Source organism: Gracilinanus agilis, chromosome 2 (genome assembly GCF_016433145.1).
Source record: "Gracilinanus agilis isolate LMUSP501 chromosome 2, AgileGrace, whole genome shotgun sequence".
Lineage (NCBI taxonomy): Eukaryota > Metazoa > Chordata > Mammalia > Didelphimorphia > Didelphidae > Gracilinanus > Gracilinanus agilis.
This window is the reverse complement of record NC_058131.1, coordinates 198,548,900-198,569,689: the sequence shown is the minus strand read 5'-3', so window position 1 is coordinate 198,569,689 and position 20,790 is coordinate 198,548,900. Positions and strand designations below refer to the sequence as shown.

The 20,790-nt window shown below is 31.0% G+C and overlaps 1 protein-coding gene across 1 annotated transcript in view; it reads right to left on the bottom strand.

The window, feature by feature from the left end:
- SNTG2 (syntrophin gamma 2) overlaps window positions 1-20,790 on the bottom strand; it is a 622,101-nt gene that overhangs the window by 366,031 nt on the left and 235,280 nt on the right. The window contains exons 3-4 of the mRNA XM_044660932.1: window positions 6,475-6,531; window positions 6,317-6,374 (exon numbers count right to left, since the gene is read on the bottom strand). Coding sequence (XP_044516867.1) covers window positions 6,317-6,374; window positions 6,475-6,531 — 115 coding nt within the window. The remainder of the gene's footprint in view (window positions 1-6,316; window positions 6,375-6,474; window positions 6,532-20,790) is intronic.

Here is a 20,790-nt window from a genome sequence, read left to right as displayed (position 1 = left end):
GAGTTAAAAAGGAGATGGAGAGCATTAGGGAATGCAAAGTGGATACTTTGGAGTATGTTAAAGTGAAAAGATTTTGTATAAATAAAACAAATATTACTAAGATTAAGAGAATTAGAAAAGTGGGAAAATATTTTTATATACAGTTGTTCAGATAGATAGAGGACTCATATCTAAAACTTTGTTAAATGTATAAGAGTAAGATCCATTAGCCAGTTGATAAATGGATAAAAGATATGAAAAGACAATTTTCAGATGAAGAAATCAAGACCATATATAAGTGTGTGAAAAACTGTTCTATATCACTACTGATTAGAGAAATGCAAACTAAAATATTTCTGTGATATAATCTCACACCAATTGGAGTATCTAAAATGACAAAAGGACAACATGACAGTTTTTGGAAGGGATATGAAAAAATGGGAATACAAATACACTATTGATAAGACTTGTAAACTGGTCTAATCATTTTGGAGAGCAATTTGGAACTCTACCCAGACAATTACAAAAACTGTGTATAACTTTAGATTCAGCAGTACCATAGCTAGGTCTGTTTCTAAAAGAGATGAGGGAAAAAAGATAACCCTTATGTTCCAAAATATAGCATTCATCTTTGTGGTAGCAAAGAACTTGAAATTGAGGAGGTGGGCGCAGTTGGGTAGCTCAGTGGATTGAAAGTCAGACAGGAGGTCATAGGTTCAAATCCGGCCTCAGACACTATACAGCTGTGTGACCCTGGGCAAGTCACTTGACCCCCATTGCCCACCCTTACCACTCTTTCACCTATGAGCCAATACACAGAAGTTAAGAGTTTAAAAAATGTAAAAAAAAATTGAGGAGGTGCTCTTCAGTTGGGAAATGGTTAAAACAATTGTGTTATATGAATGTGATGGAATACTATTGCATAATAGGAAGCAATGAGAAAGCCTATTAAAAAAATAAAAACTTTGAAAGAATTTCATGGGAAAATAAAGAGTGAAATAAATAGAACCAAGAGAACATCATATACAACTACAGAATCAGTACTGAAATAATAAATTGTGACTTTTACCTCCAAATTATGAACTATAAGGTAAAAACATGAATGACTTAGTTTATATGAATATTTTGGTTTCCTGGATACATTTTGTAATGTGGGGAGTGGGAAGTGGCTGGACTTTAGTGGATGGGAAGAAAAGTAAGTTAAAAATAAAACTGATTTGTGCTTTCACTTATTGACATTTTCTATTTCTTTTATATGGAAATGCTGTTTTATTTGGTTTTGTAAAATTGGGAATTAAAAAAGAAAAAGAAAAATGCTCTCTCCTTCCAGAGAGAGAACTATTTTTCTCACTTTTATTTTTATTGCTTTTTTATGACTTGGCCTAATATGAAAATGTTTTGTGTAATTTCTGATGTTTAATTAATAGATTGCTTCCCTTCTGAGTGGGTTGGGGAATGGATGTATAGGAGAGGAATTGAATCTCAAAATTAAATATATTTAGAGATTGACAACTAAAGAAATATATATATATATATATATATTCATTTTATGTTACAAAATTATTTTTTTACATTTAAAGTGTATATGTACACTTTAAATATAAAAAAGAAATTAAAATGACAATATTATTATGAAAACTTTAAACTCACAGATTCCCTGAAATGGTCTCAAAGACCTTAAGCATTTCTGGAGTACACTTTCTGAATTTCTAGTAGAAAGAACTCCTGTTAAGGGAACTCCTTCACTTTTCAGATGACGAAATTGAAGTTCATAAGTTTATATTGCAGAGCTGGAAGGAATTTCAGGAGACTTTGTCTGACTTTTTCATTTGTAGATGAATCATTAACAATAATTTCCTGCATAGGGAGAGGGAACTCTTGTCTTGCTCACCAATTGTCCTCCTACCAAAAAGGGTTGGAGAGTAGCCTGAAAAATTAAGTGAAATTCTTTGCCAAAGGCCTCATATTTTGGTTTATGTTAGAGGCGAAGCTGTCTTCCTGACTCCAAAGTTTGCTATCTATGCATTGTTAAGCTATTTTATAATCAACAGTAAGCTAAACTGAGTTCATAATTCGTTAAATCCCACAAATATTTTCCTGATGAACAATTGTCAAGCCATTTTAATTTCCTATTCTGTACTTGGGAAATTAATTTTTGTTTAATCCTAGTGAAAGACCTCACAATTATTCCTAATTAATTTCAATTTATTCAGCTTGACCATATATTCTCTCATATGAAGAATTTTTTTTAAATCTGGATTAAGAAATCCAGTACATTTGTTATACTTTCTATTTTTGTTTCATCTGCAAATTTTAAAAGTATGCCCATTCGTCCTTACTAGCTTTGTAAATTAGGTAATTCATTTAATATCCCTGGGTCTCACTTTCTTCATCTGCAAAATCATAAGGTGTGATTTTTATTGTTCTCCCTAGCCATAGAATTATGAAATTATATGACCCAGTTTCTTCATCTGTAAATGAAAGGAATGGACTAGATTTGCATTGAGGTCATTTTTAGTTCTAAATGTATGATCTATAACAAATGCAAGAGAAATAATTAAAAATCTTATAGTAGAACCCTGAAACACACCACAGGATACCTCCTTAATTTTTGGTCAATAATTTAACAAAGTTGAAATTAACAACTTTGAATCTTTCTAAATGCTACTGTATAGCACATGCCTTATCTTTTACAGAATAGTTGAGAGAGTTTCTCAAATGCCAAAATCAAGGTTAACCATATTGACAATATTCCTCTGATTTGTCAGTTAAACAAGTCTGTCAACAAGGGAAATAAGGTTATTCTAGCATAAGAGACTATACTGTATGTAGCTTCCCTACCCCATTTATTTAGCTAACAGTGAAACATATTTTCTTTTCCAATTCATATGGAATATAAAAATTTCAAGGTTTCGTTTTCTGGTTGTTCATAACATTTCCTTTTCTCTTTCTAGTCAAACCTTTTTTATTATAGTACCTCATTCATATCCACAAATTCAGCACCTATTATAAATGAGGAACTGAAAAATCTGTTTCACAAGATTAAGGAAATACAATATTATTTGAAAAAACTATTCTTTCAATTATTATTCAGTCAACCAGGTGGTTTACAGTAGCATTGAAATCATCAAACATAACTAACTCTATTGATTTATTTACTTTTGTAGTATTCCAATTCTACTAAATTAGAAAACTTCACTCTGTGTTATCTTTCTGAACAGTCTATTGATTTTACACTTATTAACACTTGGAATATACAATAAAATGCTTTGGTGAAATTTAATCACATTAAGGATGTGTGAATGTTCAATAAACCTGATTGTAAGTGAGCAATATTCATCTTTTCCTTGAGTGATCTATACCCAACCTTTCACTGGATCCTTAGAAATTATTACCATATCTCCTGTCTGGAGTTCTTCTTAATATTTCCTTGGTCATGGTTTGAACTCTATCTTAACACTTTTACTATATTTCTGTGTATTCTGGACAAAAGAAAATTGATAACTGTCTATATCTTCAGATTCCTGTCCTATGTCCTTCTGACCATATTGTCTTAGCTAATTTTCAGGATTTAAGTGATTAACTATGATTTAATTATCATCTCAAATTTTCCACTGTCATATAATTAATATTTTAAAAAACATTTGTAAACTCATTTCAAATTTTTGAAACTACAAAAGAGAAATGGCATAACCTAGAAATGAATCACCTTTCTACAGGAGTAACAGCTGTGTTTATAGCCTTATTAATTATAAATCCCTGATTAAATATAATCCTGTCTATTCTAAAATTTAAAAGAGGTTGGGTTGTTTTTAACCTCTCCTAAAGGAGAAACACATATTGTTTTGGCAGTATCTACAATCATGTTCAAAAATAGTTGGGAAGCGTAATAATAACATTATTATTATGACACCTAACAATTATGTAATATTTAAATTTTTTCAAAGCACTTTCCTCATGTCATCTGAATTTAGTCACACTGAAGACAGATTGTATTTTAGGACAATGATGAAACATTTAAATACTTTTTCTTCATGAATATATAAAAATTATACAGAAAAGTATTAACAATCTGATTTATAGAAAATAATTTTCACAAGAAAGACTTCCACTTTCTCCTTTTAAATGCCTGCAATCACACTAAAAGTAATCTAAAATCTATTATCAGCTTCCTTTGTTAACTATCTAATCATAATATCACAATGACCTATATTAAAGTACTCCTCCCTTTGCCTCCCTTACTCTTAGATATTATGGTCATTATCTTATTTCCTTACTAAATCCATTGTGGGTTGTATCTACTCTTTCTGGTTGAGATTATTTTATAGACTAATTGTCTAGGATGGATAGGCTTTAAGGTTGTTTGGAAGAAAAGGAATGTTGTAGGAAAAATTAGACATGTTGCTTAGAGTGTATCTGAATGGGAATTGTCAAAACATATATTACAAAAGTAAATTAAAAGTAGTATGCTTCCCCCAGGGCATTTGCCAGAGCCAGAAAATGAAAATGGAACCACTAAGAAGAAAGTTATAGGCAAGATGGATATCCAGTGGAATTATGACTATTAGGGTGAGATCTACTCTCTATATCATGAGCCCTCAGAAAATCTGGACTGTAAATTAGTCATTAGCCCCTTTGGCATTAATTATGACATATATTGGGAGGTAACTAGGTGGCTTAGTGGATGGGCGAAGAGTCAAGAAGACCCGAGTTCAAATACGGCCTCAATAATTTACTAGCTATATGACCCTGCACAAATCATATAACAACTGTTCGCTTCAGACCACTGGGGAATAACATGGAAAACCATTATAATATTTTTATCAAGAAAACCCCATAGATATCCATGGGGTCCTGAAAAGCGGTCAAGACTAAACAACTAATAAACAACAATATGACTATCTCTATTAGGGGTTAGTCACTATCATGTTCTTTCCTGCTCTTTTCCTCAAATATCCTTTTAATATTATTGGGCTATTTTTTAGTGTGGTACCTGATAACCTTAGTTATATAGGTTATGTCATTTAATACATTTAGTCTCCTAATGAGTGACCACCATATATATCACTTTAGACTGGTAGAATATATTTGATTAACTAAGGTTATCAGGTACCACACTATAAAAGAGATCAGAGATCTATCCCCAAGTAAATAAAAGAAAATAAAGTTGCTCAGATAGAAGGAAAGAGAAGTGATCTAAAATATTGAAAATGGTGACAAAGGAAAAATATGACACCCCTTTTTACAGTTTAATGATACAGAGTGTGACCATTAAAAGTCATTTATTTGGTTTCAGGACAAGTCTTACGCTTATGGAAACTGAAATTCCTAATTCTAGGGTACCCATATTCCATATGAGCTAAAAATATGTTGCTAACCTTCTACACTTCCCAATACCAAGGGTGGGTACCATCAGTGAAACACTTTTATATCCATGTCTCTTTTGTTTGATGGGAGATATTGAATATAAATAGCTCTACTTCAAGGTTTATATGTGGAAAATAATTTATATAGTGATTTAAAGGAATTATATCATTTATTCTTTTAATGCACACTTATCTTTTAAAAATACACATAATGGGAAAACTGGACTAGGACATGTATTATGGATAATTGTCTAAAGCTATTTTTAAATGTCAATTAAATAATCTCAAACTATACTATTCAGCAGTGATCATCAAAACTATATAGTAGGGGGCAGCTGGGTAGCTCAGTGGATTGAGAGCCAGGCCTAGAGATGAGAGGTCCTAGGTTCAATTCCGGCCTCAGACACTTCCCAGCTGTGTGACCCTGGGCAAGTCACTTGATCCCCAATGCCTACCTTTACCACTCTTCCACCTATAAGTCAATACACAGAAGTTAAGAGTTTAAAATAAAAAAAAATTAAAAAAAAACTATATAGTACTGGGTTAGATATAGAAGGGTGGACCAATAGAATAGACTCAGTGTATATAACAATAGCAAGATAGTGCTTGATAAACCCCAAAATAAAGACCAAAAAAGGCAATTAAATAAAGAAAATAGAGCAAAAGAATTAAACATTTAAACAAGAAAATACATGTCCCAATATAGGTTAAATATGTCAAATAATTCTAAAAGATCAGAGTCTTAAAATGAATCATAAAGGACATTACAATTCCCTTGGTCAAATTTCTCCATTTTATATAAAAGGAAACTGAGGACTAGTAAGATTATATGAACTTGTCCAAGTTACCACAAAGAGCAATCAGAAGAGTCAGGATTAAAACCCAGATCTACTAACTAGAACACACTATATCATGAATTTGGTTCTCAAATAATATAACATATAATTTTTGTAGGGAAAATGTTCTTTTACCTGCTTGATCTTTGAAAATTTTTGAGATGACGACAGGTACCTTGTGTTCAGCACCACCCTGGAAAACACATTGACCAGAATGAAACAGAAACACATTATTTGCAGTTCACATGTTCAACTTGAAAAAAAAAATTAAAAGAAATGGAGAAAAATCATACCTTAATACTTAGGCCCAAGCCACCGACAGGTTGTCTGTGAAGTGTAACAGTTCTGTGCTTTAAAAAATTGTAGACAAAATATATTTAGTTTAAAATACAACACCAAAATATGCATACCCAATAAATGTGTGCATAATAAATTAGCAATATATGGATATATATACATATATATATATATATTTTAAGGAAATCAAAATGTCAACATTTAAGTGTAGAAATATACTATCTAGAGAAATATACTAATACTTTCATTGATCTTCCTTCCCAATTTAGCTTACCAGCACATCTCCCTTTTCTCTATTACTAAATACCTTGAAAAAGTGACCTTTACGCACTAAACAGCATTTGTTTTCCCAAACCTTACAATTTAATTGCAATTACTATGATTCTAGTGAAACTATTTTCACTAAGCTCACTGATGATCTAATTGCCAAAATCAATTGCCTTCTTTTGAAGTATTTATTTTTGTTTTTTGGATACATTTACTACCTTTACAGATTGTTGGCCCAACATCCTAATGAATCCTACCTTACTTCCATAGATTTCTACATTTCTCCTGGTTCTTTGACATTTCTAGCTTTTTCTTCTAAGTTTACTTTGGTGGATTCTCATTCCATTCCAAAACCTATATTATAATTACAATGTCATTAGCAATATTCTCTTCTCTCTCTTCAAGTGGAGTTTTAAGCACTGTTGTGCCAGCATTTTAGCATTTTGGTTAAACTAATGGACCTAATCTTAAAATGTTAAAAATATATATCATATAAATTCACAGTATTAGAAAGGAATTCAATTAGTAACTATGAAAATAGTTTGAAAAACATATATACAAATTCATATCAGGTTAAGAAGGTGTGAACTACAGTAAAACATCAATTATGACTTTTTAAATTTTAGTATCTAATGTTCATATTTCTTTCTTTATCTCTTATCACAGTAATAATGATCACTTTGTGTTTCTAGAGTATGCCTGTGTAGAAAATGCTTTTATCTTCCACTCTCTTATTTTTCCTTCTTTCTACTATCTGCTTTCAAGGAGATAAAGTCATTAACATATTTACAGATATGAGGAAATAAAAAAAAAAGGTATGAGGGAATAGCTAGGTGGCACAATAGACAGAGTACAAGGCCTAGTCAGGAATTCATGAAGTCGAATCTGGCCTTACCTACTTGCTAGCTGTGTGACCTTAAGCAAGTCATTTAACCTGGTTTTCCTGTTCCCTCATCTATAAAATAATCCGGAGAAGGAAATGGCAAACCACTCCAATATCTTTGCCAAGAAAGCCTCATAGAGGGATAACAATGAGTCAGACATGGCTGAAAGTATAAGACAGTATAAGGGTCTCTCCTATGAGTTAAGACAATGCATATTATTTCCTGAAATAAGTTACAGGATTTGGTTGCTCATTTAATTATCTTTTCCTTCCTTCTTAGTTCTTAAGAGGTGAGATTGTCCTTCGAAAAAGTTGTGAATTAATAATGTGTTCTCTTTGTTTTAACTACATCTAAACACGGTTGATATCACTCTCTAAGTTAAGCTGTATTTTGAGTTTCAAATTACTATCAGTGGGAAACAGCATAGTCAATTTTACAATAGTAAATTTTCCTACAAAAGGCTATCATTATGAAGAAGTAAATATATCGTCTCAGGAAAAAAAATACCATCAGTCTTTGGTCACCTGTTGGTAATTAAAATTTCAGGGTAGATAATTATAGGTAACATGTATGCAGGTGTATCAGCTGTTTTCTAGGACTGGGGATTTGTAGAACACCTACAGAATTTGTATAATATTAAGCAACTGAGAGAAGCCTTAGAATATTTATCATAATTCATACTTTTGGGTTGATTTATGATTTAAGACATTCTTTTTCCCACAATAAATTCTACACATTTATTTATCAAAATCATGCACATGAAGTGCAAAAATTAGAGTATTATAATCTCCTTGCAGGGTTTTATTACCGTATTTCATTTTTGTGTTTCTATACCTAGCATCTAGCATAGTATCTTATATACATTAGACACTTAATAAATGCTTCTCTTAATTGAATTGGTTTGAAAGTCCCAGAGATACAGAGCTTACAGAATCAACATATTTCACTTTAGGGTAGTACTAACTGCTACGAAGTCATATTTTCCCCTTTTGTTGAACTACATCATCTATGTGCCTAAATCTTCTATCTTGGGCCAACTGGAAGAAGTATAACCCTTTTAAACCATTGTATTCCTTTTAAAAACTCTGATGTTTCATATAATTCTCTCTCTAAATCCATTCTTTTCCAATTAGTGTTACCTCAACTGGAATACATGGTTTCTAAAGCTAATATATTCCCCAAACTTATGAGCTTCATGCCCAGATGACCATTTTTCATCAATGTTTTAAATGAGAATTCTGATTATGTATGGCTTCTTACCTCCCTTAGAATTCTGAGATGCTATGAATTGTGTGTCTGTGAGACTTCCAAACTGGTTCAATTCAAGAAAGCATTTATTAAATATAGAATATCTTCCAAGTACATTACTGACTTTCTTTTGGTGTTTTAATATATTGTGGGAATAAGTGTTGCCTTTATGTTTATTCACTTGTTATTCTCCACTCAAAAAGCATGGACAGCCTACTATAATTCTCAGATAATATTTTTATTCTAGTTTTTGAATTATTTTTAATAAGTGGAAGTTCACTTAAACCCACCATAAACCTCTCCATTTACTTATCTCATATATTTTGGTTCTATGGAAACTAAAAAATTTTATGATTTATAGTTAAAAAGTATCCCACAAAGGAAGTATCTGAGGGGAGTACAGAATGAGATTCTCATTGAAAACAGTACATAATTTTCTGAATGAAATCCAAGATGAAAGCTATCAATTTGTGGTGCTCTCTATCAAAATTTATTCTGTATAAAACATACTCTAGTACATATCGAAATAGAAATCAAGCATTGATAAATTTTCTTGGCTTTTAAAATTAATAATGTGAAATTACTGCTACCTAGACATTCCAGCATGGCTCCCTTTTAAACAAGACTTTATTTTAGAAAGAGGAAAAGCGTGCTATCTACCTAAGTTTTTATTATTGTTTTGAGTTTTATGATTTTTAAATTGCTTGAATTAGATTTTCTTCTTTACTATATTCATTGGGCTTCATCTGAACATAATTCATCTAAATAAAATGATTTGAAGACACTAAAAGCTAAGGAATTGTTTTTTAGGGAATTGACTCCAAAGGAATTATCCAACAATTTCACTGGAATTAAATATAATTCTTTTATTCATAAATTTTTGAGACATAATTTTTATGAAAATGCTAGTTATAACTCAATCAAAAACTACATTTTGACATTTGATTCATCTATATATTCATATATATACACTCTCTTGATATTAATATAAAAGGACACTATCATTCCTTTATACGTGGACTATCAATATTGTAAAACATAGCTGGTTTTCAAGAGAAAGGTATCTTCTTTAACCACAATATTTCTTTCATCTGACAGAAAAGTATCTTTGGGACATTTGTGATATTTCTTATTTTGCAGCTCAGTATATTAGTTCTCAATCTTTGAAATGGCTTCTTGCCTGTTGTATATTATTCTGTCATATATCTTATCACTAAAAATATAAAAATTGGCCTAAGAGGTATAGTTGAAATCTCTCACATCTAAACTCAATTTTAAATTTGACTACTGACAGATTGTATTGTTGAAAAAAATAATTTAAACTTACAAATAACAATGTTTAGTTTTATGCAATTATTCAGACAATCATTTTTCAGTATTATCTGAAATATCAAAAAACCTACTGTTCCACGGATTTCAGATTGCCAGTTTTAACATCTGAAGACTCCTATAGCCCTGTCCCTTAATCCACTCATGTTTACTCACTACTGTGGGGCCTAAAAACTAACTTAAATTTTCATAAACAAATGGTAAAGATTATTAGTACATAACTACCTCATTAAAACATAATGTAGTAGAAAAAATAAAATAAGGAAGAGATTAAAAGAGTTAGTAGACGGGGCAGCTGGGTAGCTCGGTGGATTGAGAGCCAGGCCTAGAGACAGGAGGGCCTAGGTTCAAATCCGGGCTCAGACACTTCCCAGCTGTGTGACCCTGGGCAAGTCACTTGACCCCCATTGCCCACCCTTGCCACTCTTCCACCAAGGAACCAATACACAGAAGTTAAGGGTTTAAAAAAATTGAAAAAAAAGGAAAAAAAAAGAGTTAGTAGGAAAAGAAAGCCCCCTTCACTGAGAAAGGTAATTTTTTTTATCTCAGATTATTTCTCTATTCACTCTTACTACAGCAGCTTTTTGAAGACTTTTCTTCCCTCCTCAATCTTCTCAGAACACTCTTTCTCCCTTGTTATTTATGTGCATGTAACACAAGACTGTCCTAAGATCTCCATTTTTACTCACACAATTTCCCTTGAGGATTTCTTCAATGGCCACAGGTTTAATTATAATAACTATGCAGTTGATTCTTCAATCCATAAAACTAGTCCTAATATTTCCTCTGAGATCAAATCTCACAATGTATATATATATATATATATATATATATATATATATATATATCTCCAACTCACCATGTCCAAAAAAAGAAATCTTATTTATTATTTTCCTCAATCCTCCACTCTTCTCATCTTTACTATTACTTTCAATCTCTCATTCACTAACTTCTACAGTCTGGGGTCATTCTTCAATTCTTACTCTCACTCAACCAATATATTCAAATGCTGATGAATCTTGTTGTATTTACCTTCATAATATTTCATTTTTCTCAACTCACATAACCATTGCTTTCATTCAGCCTGTTACTTCTTCTCTACTTGGTTATTAAAATACTCTGAATTGCTTTCCCTGCCTTGTTTTTCCCAACTGCTATCTATATTCCAGTCAGAGGAATTTTTCCCTTATGATAAATCCTAACTCAGTGAGTTCCAAGTGCTCCTTATTACTACCTCCATGACTAAATAAAATTTAAAGATTTTTAATCAATAAATATTTATCAAGTACATTCTATGTGCTAGGCCCTGTGATAATCTCAGGGAAACAAATTTAAAAAAAAAAAAGAAAAAATCCCTGACCTTAAGGAGCTCAGAGTCTAATGAAGAAAATAGCAAGCTAACAAATATGTACAAACAAGATCTCTGCAGGATAAATAGAAAGTAATTAAGAGAAGGAAAGCACAAGAATTAAGCAAAGGTGAGACATACTTATAGAATATTTTATTTGGGGCTTATAGGAATCCAGGGAATGTAGTAGCCAGAGATGAGGAGGGAGGACATTCTAGGCATGGGACCAGCCAGAGGAATGTCTATAGCCAAAAGATGGAATGCTTTATTGATGAAACAGTAAAGGAAAATCACAATGTTAGCTAAATGGAGGATGAATTGTAGTTGGATGAAACTTCAGGCTAGCAGACCCATCTACAGGCTATTGCAATAGTCCAGAAATGAAGTGATAAATGTTCACATCAGAGTGGTGGCAGTGTCAGAAATAAAAATGGGCATATTTGAAAGGTGTTGAAAAATAAAATTGATTAGTCTTGGCAAGAGATGCTTCTGGGGAGTGACATCTGGTGAGGATTTGAGGATGACACCTAGATTGTCAGCCTCAAGGACTGAGAATGGTGTTATGCTTTATACTAACAGGGAAAGTAGAAGAAGGGTGAGGTTTATAGGAAAGATGAGTTCTGTTTTGGATATGTTTAATCAAAGATGTCTATTAGACAGCTTGAGACATCTGATTGGAAGTTGGTGATGTGAGAGTAGAAGTCAATAGAGAATTTGGAAGATGATGATGTATTTCAGAATCCTCAGCATAGAGAGTATAATAAAATACATGGGAGCTAATGAGATCATGAAATAGATTAATATGGAGGAAGAAGTGAAGATGACCCAGGAAAGACTCGTTAGGGACATTTATATTTAGAGGGTGTGATCTGAATGAATTTCTCCCCTTTTTAGTCTTCATAAATATTTTTCTCCTTCGCTTACTCAACAATGAAGCTGTAATTTTAACTGACAATAAATAGATCTTGATTAGTTTGTTCATATGTTAAGTGTTTTATGTTAATTATTTTAGGGAGCATTGAGTATTTTGAGGTGTGATTTATGGAAATTATTCTCATGAATGAGAATATTTTATATTATTTATACAAAATATAAAATTCAACATAAATTTTTGAAAGGGAGAAATTTAGTTTATACTCTCATGGATGTATGCTCAATGAAAAATCACATTAAATTGATTATGAAGAATGTAGTGATACTACTTAAATGATATAAAAATAAATAACATTTTGAGAAATAAATCAGTGCTGTTGTAATAACAATGTTTCAAACAAATGGTTTAGCTTTTTATTGATGAGGAAAGGAGGGGAACTCAAAATTTCCAAGAACAATCCATCCTACTTATAATGACTTAAATTGTTAAAACATTTTGTTCTTATAGCACATCTAATTTTGCTTCTCTACAGTTTCAATTTATCACTTCTTGTTCTGTTTATTTAGGTCAAGCAGAGAAAAAAGGTAATGCCTTTTCTGTGCACCATTTCACTTGCAAACAGTCATCTCCTCCCAAAAAGTCTCTTCTTCTTTAGCCTAAATGTACATATTTCCTTTAATCAATGTTCATATCTCCTAATCTTTAAGTTGTTAACCATTCTGGTTGTTTGGTATAGTATAAAGATCACTGGCTGAGGAGTCAGATGTCCAGAGTTTACATCTTGTTAAGATACATTTTGCCTCTGTAACTTCTAGCAAATAACTTAAATTTATCTGAAAATGAGAATATGAATTGGCCTCTGAAATTCCTTCCAATTCTAGATTTATGAACCTATAATCTTTATTTTTTTCAGATATACTCTAGCTTTTCAATAGCCTTCTAAATACATGGCACCCAGAAATAATACTATACTCCAGAACCAGCCTGATTAAAGAAAAATACTGGATCACATCCTCTATTCCAGCATATTTTCCCCATTATTTTGGGGAGTAAATTGAAAAAAAAACCAACACAAACATTTGAAGAATAGAAGGTGTAACAAACAAGTGCTTTTAATGAAAAGATTTAAATGAAAATATTAAAAAAAGGTTTTTTGAGATATTTTGAGGGTTTGGGAATTTTTTAAATGGTCATAAAATGAAAATGGAAAATTTCAAAGGAATAAAGAGAAGCAAAAGGAGATGAATTGGATTGAGCTGAATGAGATGCTGAAAAAAATTGAGGAAAAGGTTAACCATTGAGAATGAACCTGAGAAAAAGAATTTTAATTGAATGGGAAGGGAGAGGAGAAGATTAAACAAAAAAAAGTTGAGGGAGAGGGGAAAGGAGAAGAAAATGAAAGGCAAAATTAAATAAGTTGGTCCAACAAACGTTCATTAAGCACAAAACATATGCCAGGAATGCCTCTTATATGGGGAAACAGGAAAAAGTGCCCATAGAGTTAGCCTCAAAGATTAGGAGAAATAGGTTCAAGTCTTACCTTTGACACATACTACCCAACACAAGTCACTAAACTTTTGTGTTACCATAGAGAAATCTCTAAGACTACAAATCAGAGACAAATCCAGACCAATATATGAAAAGTAAATAAATATCAGGTGCTATATTAAGTACCAGGCATATATAGGTAAAAACGAAGTGTTGATCCTCAAGAAGTTTACCTTCCATTAGATATCACCACATATTCTACAGATGAGTAAAGAGAAAATGTTTGCCAAATATTGTACTAACAAACTAAGATCCACAGAAAAGATCTTTTGTAGGAGGAGGTGTTTTGAATAGATCTTTCAAGGAAACTAGTAGTTCTACTAGACAAAGCCTTTGCAAAGGCACAGATGGGAGGTTAAACACCACACGTTAGAAACAGCAGTTATAATAATCTGCCTTTGAGAGTGGTTTTGATAATGAAAAATTGTGAAATTATTTTTAAAGGCTTTGTCACAAACAAAATATTTAATATTTCATTCTAATGCAATAATAAATATTCCCCTAAACAACACAAATCCAATGAAGGTTCTTGAGTATGTTATTAAGATGGGAAAATTTGTCTCAGAAATACTGATTTTATTGCTATTTAGAAAAGACTACAACACACATTCATGATAAAATTAGAATACAATATTGTTAATTAGGAACATCACTTCTTCATCTGGACACTTGGTTTAACTATTCTCTTCTACATTATTCTAGTATTTTATATTAATGTAGCCATATTTTCTAACATATCATTTTTTCTCTAAATGACACTATATGTAGTGAGTTTGAAGTCAACCACACCTGCCTATATCCGAATGCTTCTATCTAAAAATTAACTCAATTTTCTTTTATTTTTTAAATGAATGCAAATTGCCACTGCATTTGGAGAACACTTATATGTAAGCTGTGAAATACTTAATTGATGATTTTGTGAAAATGTTTCACACTCTAAATAATGATTTCTAAAATCATTGCTTATATAATTTTTAAATATTTAAGCCTAAAGAAATGACAGTAATTATGACATTTTTTGCTACTGTAAAATTTTTGAACACCTAAAAAAAATTCTCTCATCCCCCTAAAAGAAAGATGACTTGAAACCAACTTTGAGTTTGAGCTTTTACAACAAAAGCAAATAAAAACAGGAAATCCAATTTTTTAATTTGGCTCTTTTCAGGTCAAAAATTTTCTCTTTAAAGTACAATGTTTAAAGCTATCTGATGAGGAAACTTGGTATAGGTAAATAAAAGAAATAAACTTTTGCCAAAGTTATTCCTTTGACACAGAGAAGTCTGGAGCTAAAATCTTGGTTTTTTTGAATGTTTTCATTACTTAAAGGGTTTTGAAAATGCAAATATGTTGTCATGCTGAAAATAAAAGAAATAACGGGTGAATTCCAAGAAATAATGAGAGGCAATAAAAAGAGCATTAAAATATTCAAATCTCCAAAGCTTATTTTTTATTATTTGGTCCTTTCTGTAATTTAGTTAATTTTTCCTTTATCAATTTAGATGTTATGGTATTTTTAGCACATATATTGAATTTTGGTATAGTTTTGTTGACTATACTTCATTTCAGCATAATGAGGTTTCCTATTTTAATCTCTATATTGTGAATTTTTGTTTTTGCTTTGTTAGATAGCATGATGCAACTATTAATTTGTATCCACTGAATATATAGTAAATAATGTTGAAGTCTCTCATCTTTATTCCATGTATTTCTTTGAATTTTAGATATTTTTTTAGTAGCCAACATGTTGTATGGTTTTGTTTTCTTAAATAATCTGCTTCTCCATTATCGGAGTATGTAACAAATTTATATTTAAAATTAAGAATTAGATTCATATTTTCCTCTTTATTGTCTTTTTCTTTAACTATGATTCTTTCATTTCTCTTACAATGTAGTATTTTGTTGTTATAACTATTTTTGCTCAATCTAATTAAAGATCTTTCCCATATTTTAGCCTCATCCTCAATCTTATTCCCTTCCATTTTCCAACCATATACCTAGTTTTAGATGTTTATATATTTCTGATTTTTTAAAATTTCTTCCTTTCATATGGATATGGAGTTTTCCCAACTTTTATTGTCTTCTTTTTCTCTCAAGTAATCAAACTTTCCTTTACATGTTTGTCAATTTTTTTTGAAAGCATGCTGTAAAACCAGAAAAAAACAAGCATGGCCATCGAGAAGAGGTATGATAAGATAATCTCACATTTTGAACAGATTCAATGTGGAAAACTGCATAAATTCCCAGATTTTTTTCATTGTTTTGATCAGATTTGAAAATATTTTTGTTTCTTTTCATATTTCCAATTTTAAAAAACATTGTTATATGGCTCTCTGGAAAGATGGAGTAGGAGAGTTTTTTTTGGAAAAAATTGGGAAAATGTTAAGATAAATAATATCAATAAAATTTACTTTTTTAAAAAAGAGAGAGCACTGAAGTTAGAGTAACAAGACCTAATATTTGTGCTGTTATAACTCTGGTACAAACAGCATCTGTGATCCTTGGCAAGACATAACTTCTAGGCCTGAGATTTTTCATCTGCAAAATGAGGGGGGGCCTGAGATTTTTCATCTGCAAAAAGAGGGGGGTCAGATTTACATTTTTTTAAACCCTTACCTTCTCTCTTGGAGTCAATACTGTGTACTGGCTCCAAGGCAGAAGAGTAGTAAGGGTAGGCATTGGGGGTCAAGTGACTTGCCCAGGGTCACACAGCTGGGAAGTGTCTGAGGTCAGATTTGAACCTAGGACCTCCCGTCTCCAGGACTGACTCTCAATCCACTGAGCTACCCAGCTGCCCCCTCAGATTTACATTTTATCCCCACCATTCATGACAGGGCTAGCAGAAAGTATAGGCTTACATAGAAGCTTCAGTGCTAGCAATTTTACAATCCTGTGGATCAGAACTACCTTTATTTTTGAGGTCATTTTACTATGTCACAAAATAATGATCCATATAAGGAAAACATGAGATTCTTCACCAACAAATTATAGAGTAATTCTTAGAGAAACAAAATTTCCTAGTCAAAATAACAACAATTATTAACTTTTAACATTTCTGTCTTTTTAAAAGATTCAAAATTTTTGCCTATATGAGGAAAAACCATTGAACATCTTTGAGTCAGTTTTCTCTTCTGTAATATGGGGATATAATTAGCTCAACATCCATCTCACAGGGTTATTATAAATTTGAAAGGAGATAAGTGTAATCATGTTGCAACACTTAAAATGTTTTATACACACATATATATGTAAAAATTAGTAATATAATTTACATATAAAAATAAAGAACATATTTGTTGTATATTTTCATAGTAAAGTATGAAAAACCTTAGAAAACAGGCAATAATTTTTATGATGTGTAAATAGTAGACCTAGTCAAGTTAACTGAATGTCGTATTTTTAAATTAAAATTTAATATTTTTCAAAAATTGATTTGCTCTTTCTTCCAAACCTCACCCCAATTAAAAACTATAAAAGAAAAAAGAAAAGCAAATCTTCACAATGGGCATGCATAGCAAAAAGGGAAAAATTCTCAGATCAAGATTATAAAAATATTTTTATCTAATTCCACACTCCAAATCCACTATCACTATTAGGAAGTAAGAAGCATGTTTCAATATTGACTCTATAAAATAAAGATTAGTCATTTCTTTCAAAATTTTTATGGCTTTCAAAGGTTTTTTTAAATGATTTTATTATTGCATAAAAGTTTCCTGATTCTACTTAATGCAGTCTACATAAGCTAATAAAAGTCATCCCAGGTTACTATGAAGATATCCCTCTCATCATTTCTTAAAACACAATATTATTTCATTATATTCACATACCATAAAATATTCAATCATTCCCCAATGGGTTCTCCTTAGTTCAAAAAAATTTTGCCACCACAAAAGGGTGAGTATAAATTCTTTTGTGTATGATCAAAGGGTATGTCTAGTTTAGTAACATTTGAGATTATAGCTTAAAATTGACTTCTAGAATGACTGAACTAATTCAAAGCTCCAATAGCAGTGCTTTAATGGGCCAATTTTTGAACAATACCTCTAATGTTTGTTATCATTTTCCCCAATACTTTGAGCTCTTCAGGGCTAAGATCAGAATTTGCTTTTTAAAGAGGAAGAAAGGATAACAATATAAAACATATGTTCCAAAATTTAGCTTGGAAATATCTAAATAAATAATTAAAAAAAATTGTACTAGAATCAAAACTTGTTTTAAGAAAGAAGAAAGAATATGAGATAAAACATGTATAGAATTTAACACCAAAATATTAAAATAAGTCATAAGTATATTTCAAGAATATCTATGAAAGAGTTGAAAAGATTTTTCATTTAGGGTCTGAAGTTCTGAAGATTTTTTTTCTCTAGCTTAACTGTCACCATTTTAAACAATCCTTATCATGGCTACTAATACTAATATTCTTTTTTGCCTTCCAAATGTCCAAAGTGGTATCTAAAAGTGAGGTGACTAGAACTAAACATTATAAATCAGATGAAATCTGGTCATGGCATAATACATTACTACCACCCTACCCTTCTTTCTGAGTTCTATGCTTTTAATAATGTAGCTAAAATCAATTTAGTGTTAATTTGTCTCTTGTATCTCAGCAATGATTCATTCTGAAGTTGCAGTAACTTAAACTCATGAATTGTTCTTTGGTCATGTCTACTATGGTATATAGTTGTGTGATTGATTATATGATCTTGTGAAAGACTTTATATTTATCATATTAAATTTAGGCCAGTGGCGTATGTAGCCTGTTTAGATCCTACATGCAAAGCTCTCTTTATTTTTTGTCATCTCTTAATTTTGCAATCTTGAAAATCATCAGTAAACATTTTGAACAACATATGACAAAGACAAACAACTAGTGTATTTTTATAGGCATCTTTATGACAATGGATCTTATCTATTTTTTAACCAATTACATGTAATAAATTTCCACATAAGTTTTTCTAAGTTATATAATCAAAACTATATCCCTCTATCCCTTCTATTCCTCCTCCCAGTGCTGGCAAGTGATTTGATCTATGTTATATATGTATTATCATGCAAAACAGATTTACGTGTTTTTCACTTTTATGACTAATCTTATAAAATCAAAACCCCAAAATATTAATCCAAATAAACAATTGAAAAATTGTACGCTTTCAGATGAATTCTCTCCAACAGCTCTTTCTCTGGAGGTGGATAGCATGCTTTGTCATCAGTCCCTCAGAATTGTCCTGGATCATTGTATTGCTGATAAAAGCTAAGTCTACCAGAGTTGAGAAATTGATCTATTTTAATTAGCAAGCTTTGGAACTGGTCAATCTATACATTTCAAATAAAACTGACTTCATTATTTAGTCCACTTTTTTCCATCTCTTCTCCAAAGATAACATGAAACAATTTGTGAAACATTAAAAAAATCTAGATATACTTAATTTATAGATGTTTACTCATTCATTAGTTTTTAAATCTATAACTGAAGTATTTTAAAGTGTAAAGAGTACTTAACTTTGAATCAAAAAAGGAATAATTTTACTACTGCTTTTGAAGTTCCTTTTATGAAGCTCATTGCTTTTGGCAAATCATTTAGCCTCCCTAGATCTATTCTGTAATTTTAAAAACTGCTTCATATTCCTTGTCTTGCATGCAAACAAACTACCAGGTCCATATCTGATTTCTGTTATATTCTGGGAATTTTATTTCCCAATTTGAAAAGAGCAAATTGGTTAGGGGGTTATAGGTTAGAAGTAGTTGAAGGAAACATTGGGAAGCCCAACTCATCTATTCAGAAATTAGCAACTTCAAAGCAATGAACTAAATCAAAATCTAAGAACAGCTAAAGGACAAGGTTTGGTAAGCACTGTCACTTTCTTTGGCCTCATCCAAATTTGCCATTGTGCCTACTATCTATTAACAATAGTTTATTATTACTACTACTACTACTACTACTACTACTACTACTACTACTACTACTACTACTACTACTACTACTGCTGTTGCTGTGGCTGCTGCTACTGCTACTACTATTATTACTGTTACTACTTGCTACTGTTGTTATTATTTGTCTAACTCTGCATGATCCCATTTGAAGTTTTATTGGAAAAGATATTGCGGTGATTTTCTGTTTCCTTCTCCAGATCATTTAACAGATAAGGAAACTGAGTGAAACAGAGTTAAGTGACTTGCCCAGTATTATAAGAGCTAATTAGTGTCTGGGGAGAGATTTGGCTTTAGTAACATGAGTCTTCCTGACTCAGAACCTGACACTGTATGCACTGTATATATCTTATTATTTATTACTAATAAACCAAATTATGAAATAAAAACATGAATTTGGAATATCTATAAGTTCAGTAGAAGGGAAGTTAGGTCTTCTAGAATCTTTTGTTATTATTATATAGAGCTAAAGGAAAAGGAATATGTAATCAGAAATTAGGTAGTTATAAATAACTAATTATTGAGAAATAGTTTTCTATGGTAACTGTATTCTGGGTCATAAAATAGAGAAAGATTCAAATCCTTTGCCTTTTTGAGAAAGCTATCAGTTGATTTCAATTTCCTTAATGACATATATCCATATATAAATTAATATTTTAGCATATGTACAGGTGTATATATATGTGTGTATATCCAAATGTGTATGTGAAATATGTCAAGCATTTGATTTATTTTAATAATACATATTTTTAAAGTTCAAAGTTTTCATTTTTAAAATTATTTCTCATTTTTCAATGAATATTGGAGGTGGAAGGCAGAGAAATATTTTTTAAAAATGAAAATTTCAAAAGAACAAAAGTACACTAGAGAAAAAAGAAAGGTTTTTTTG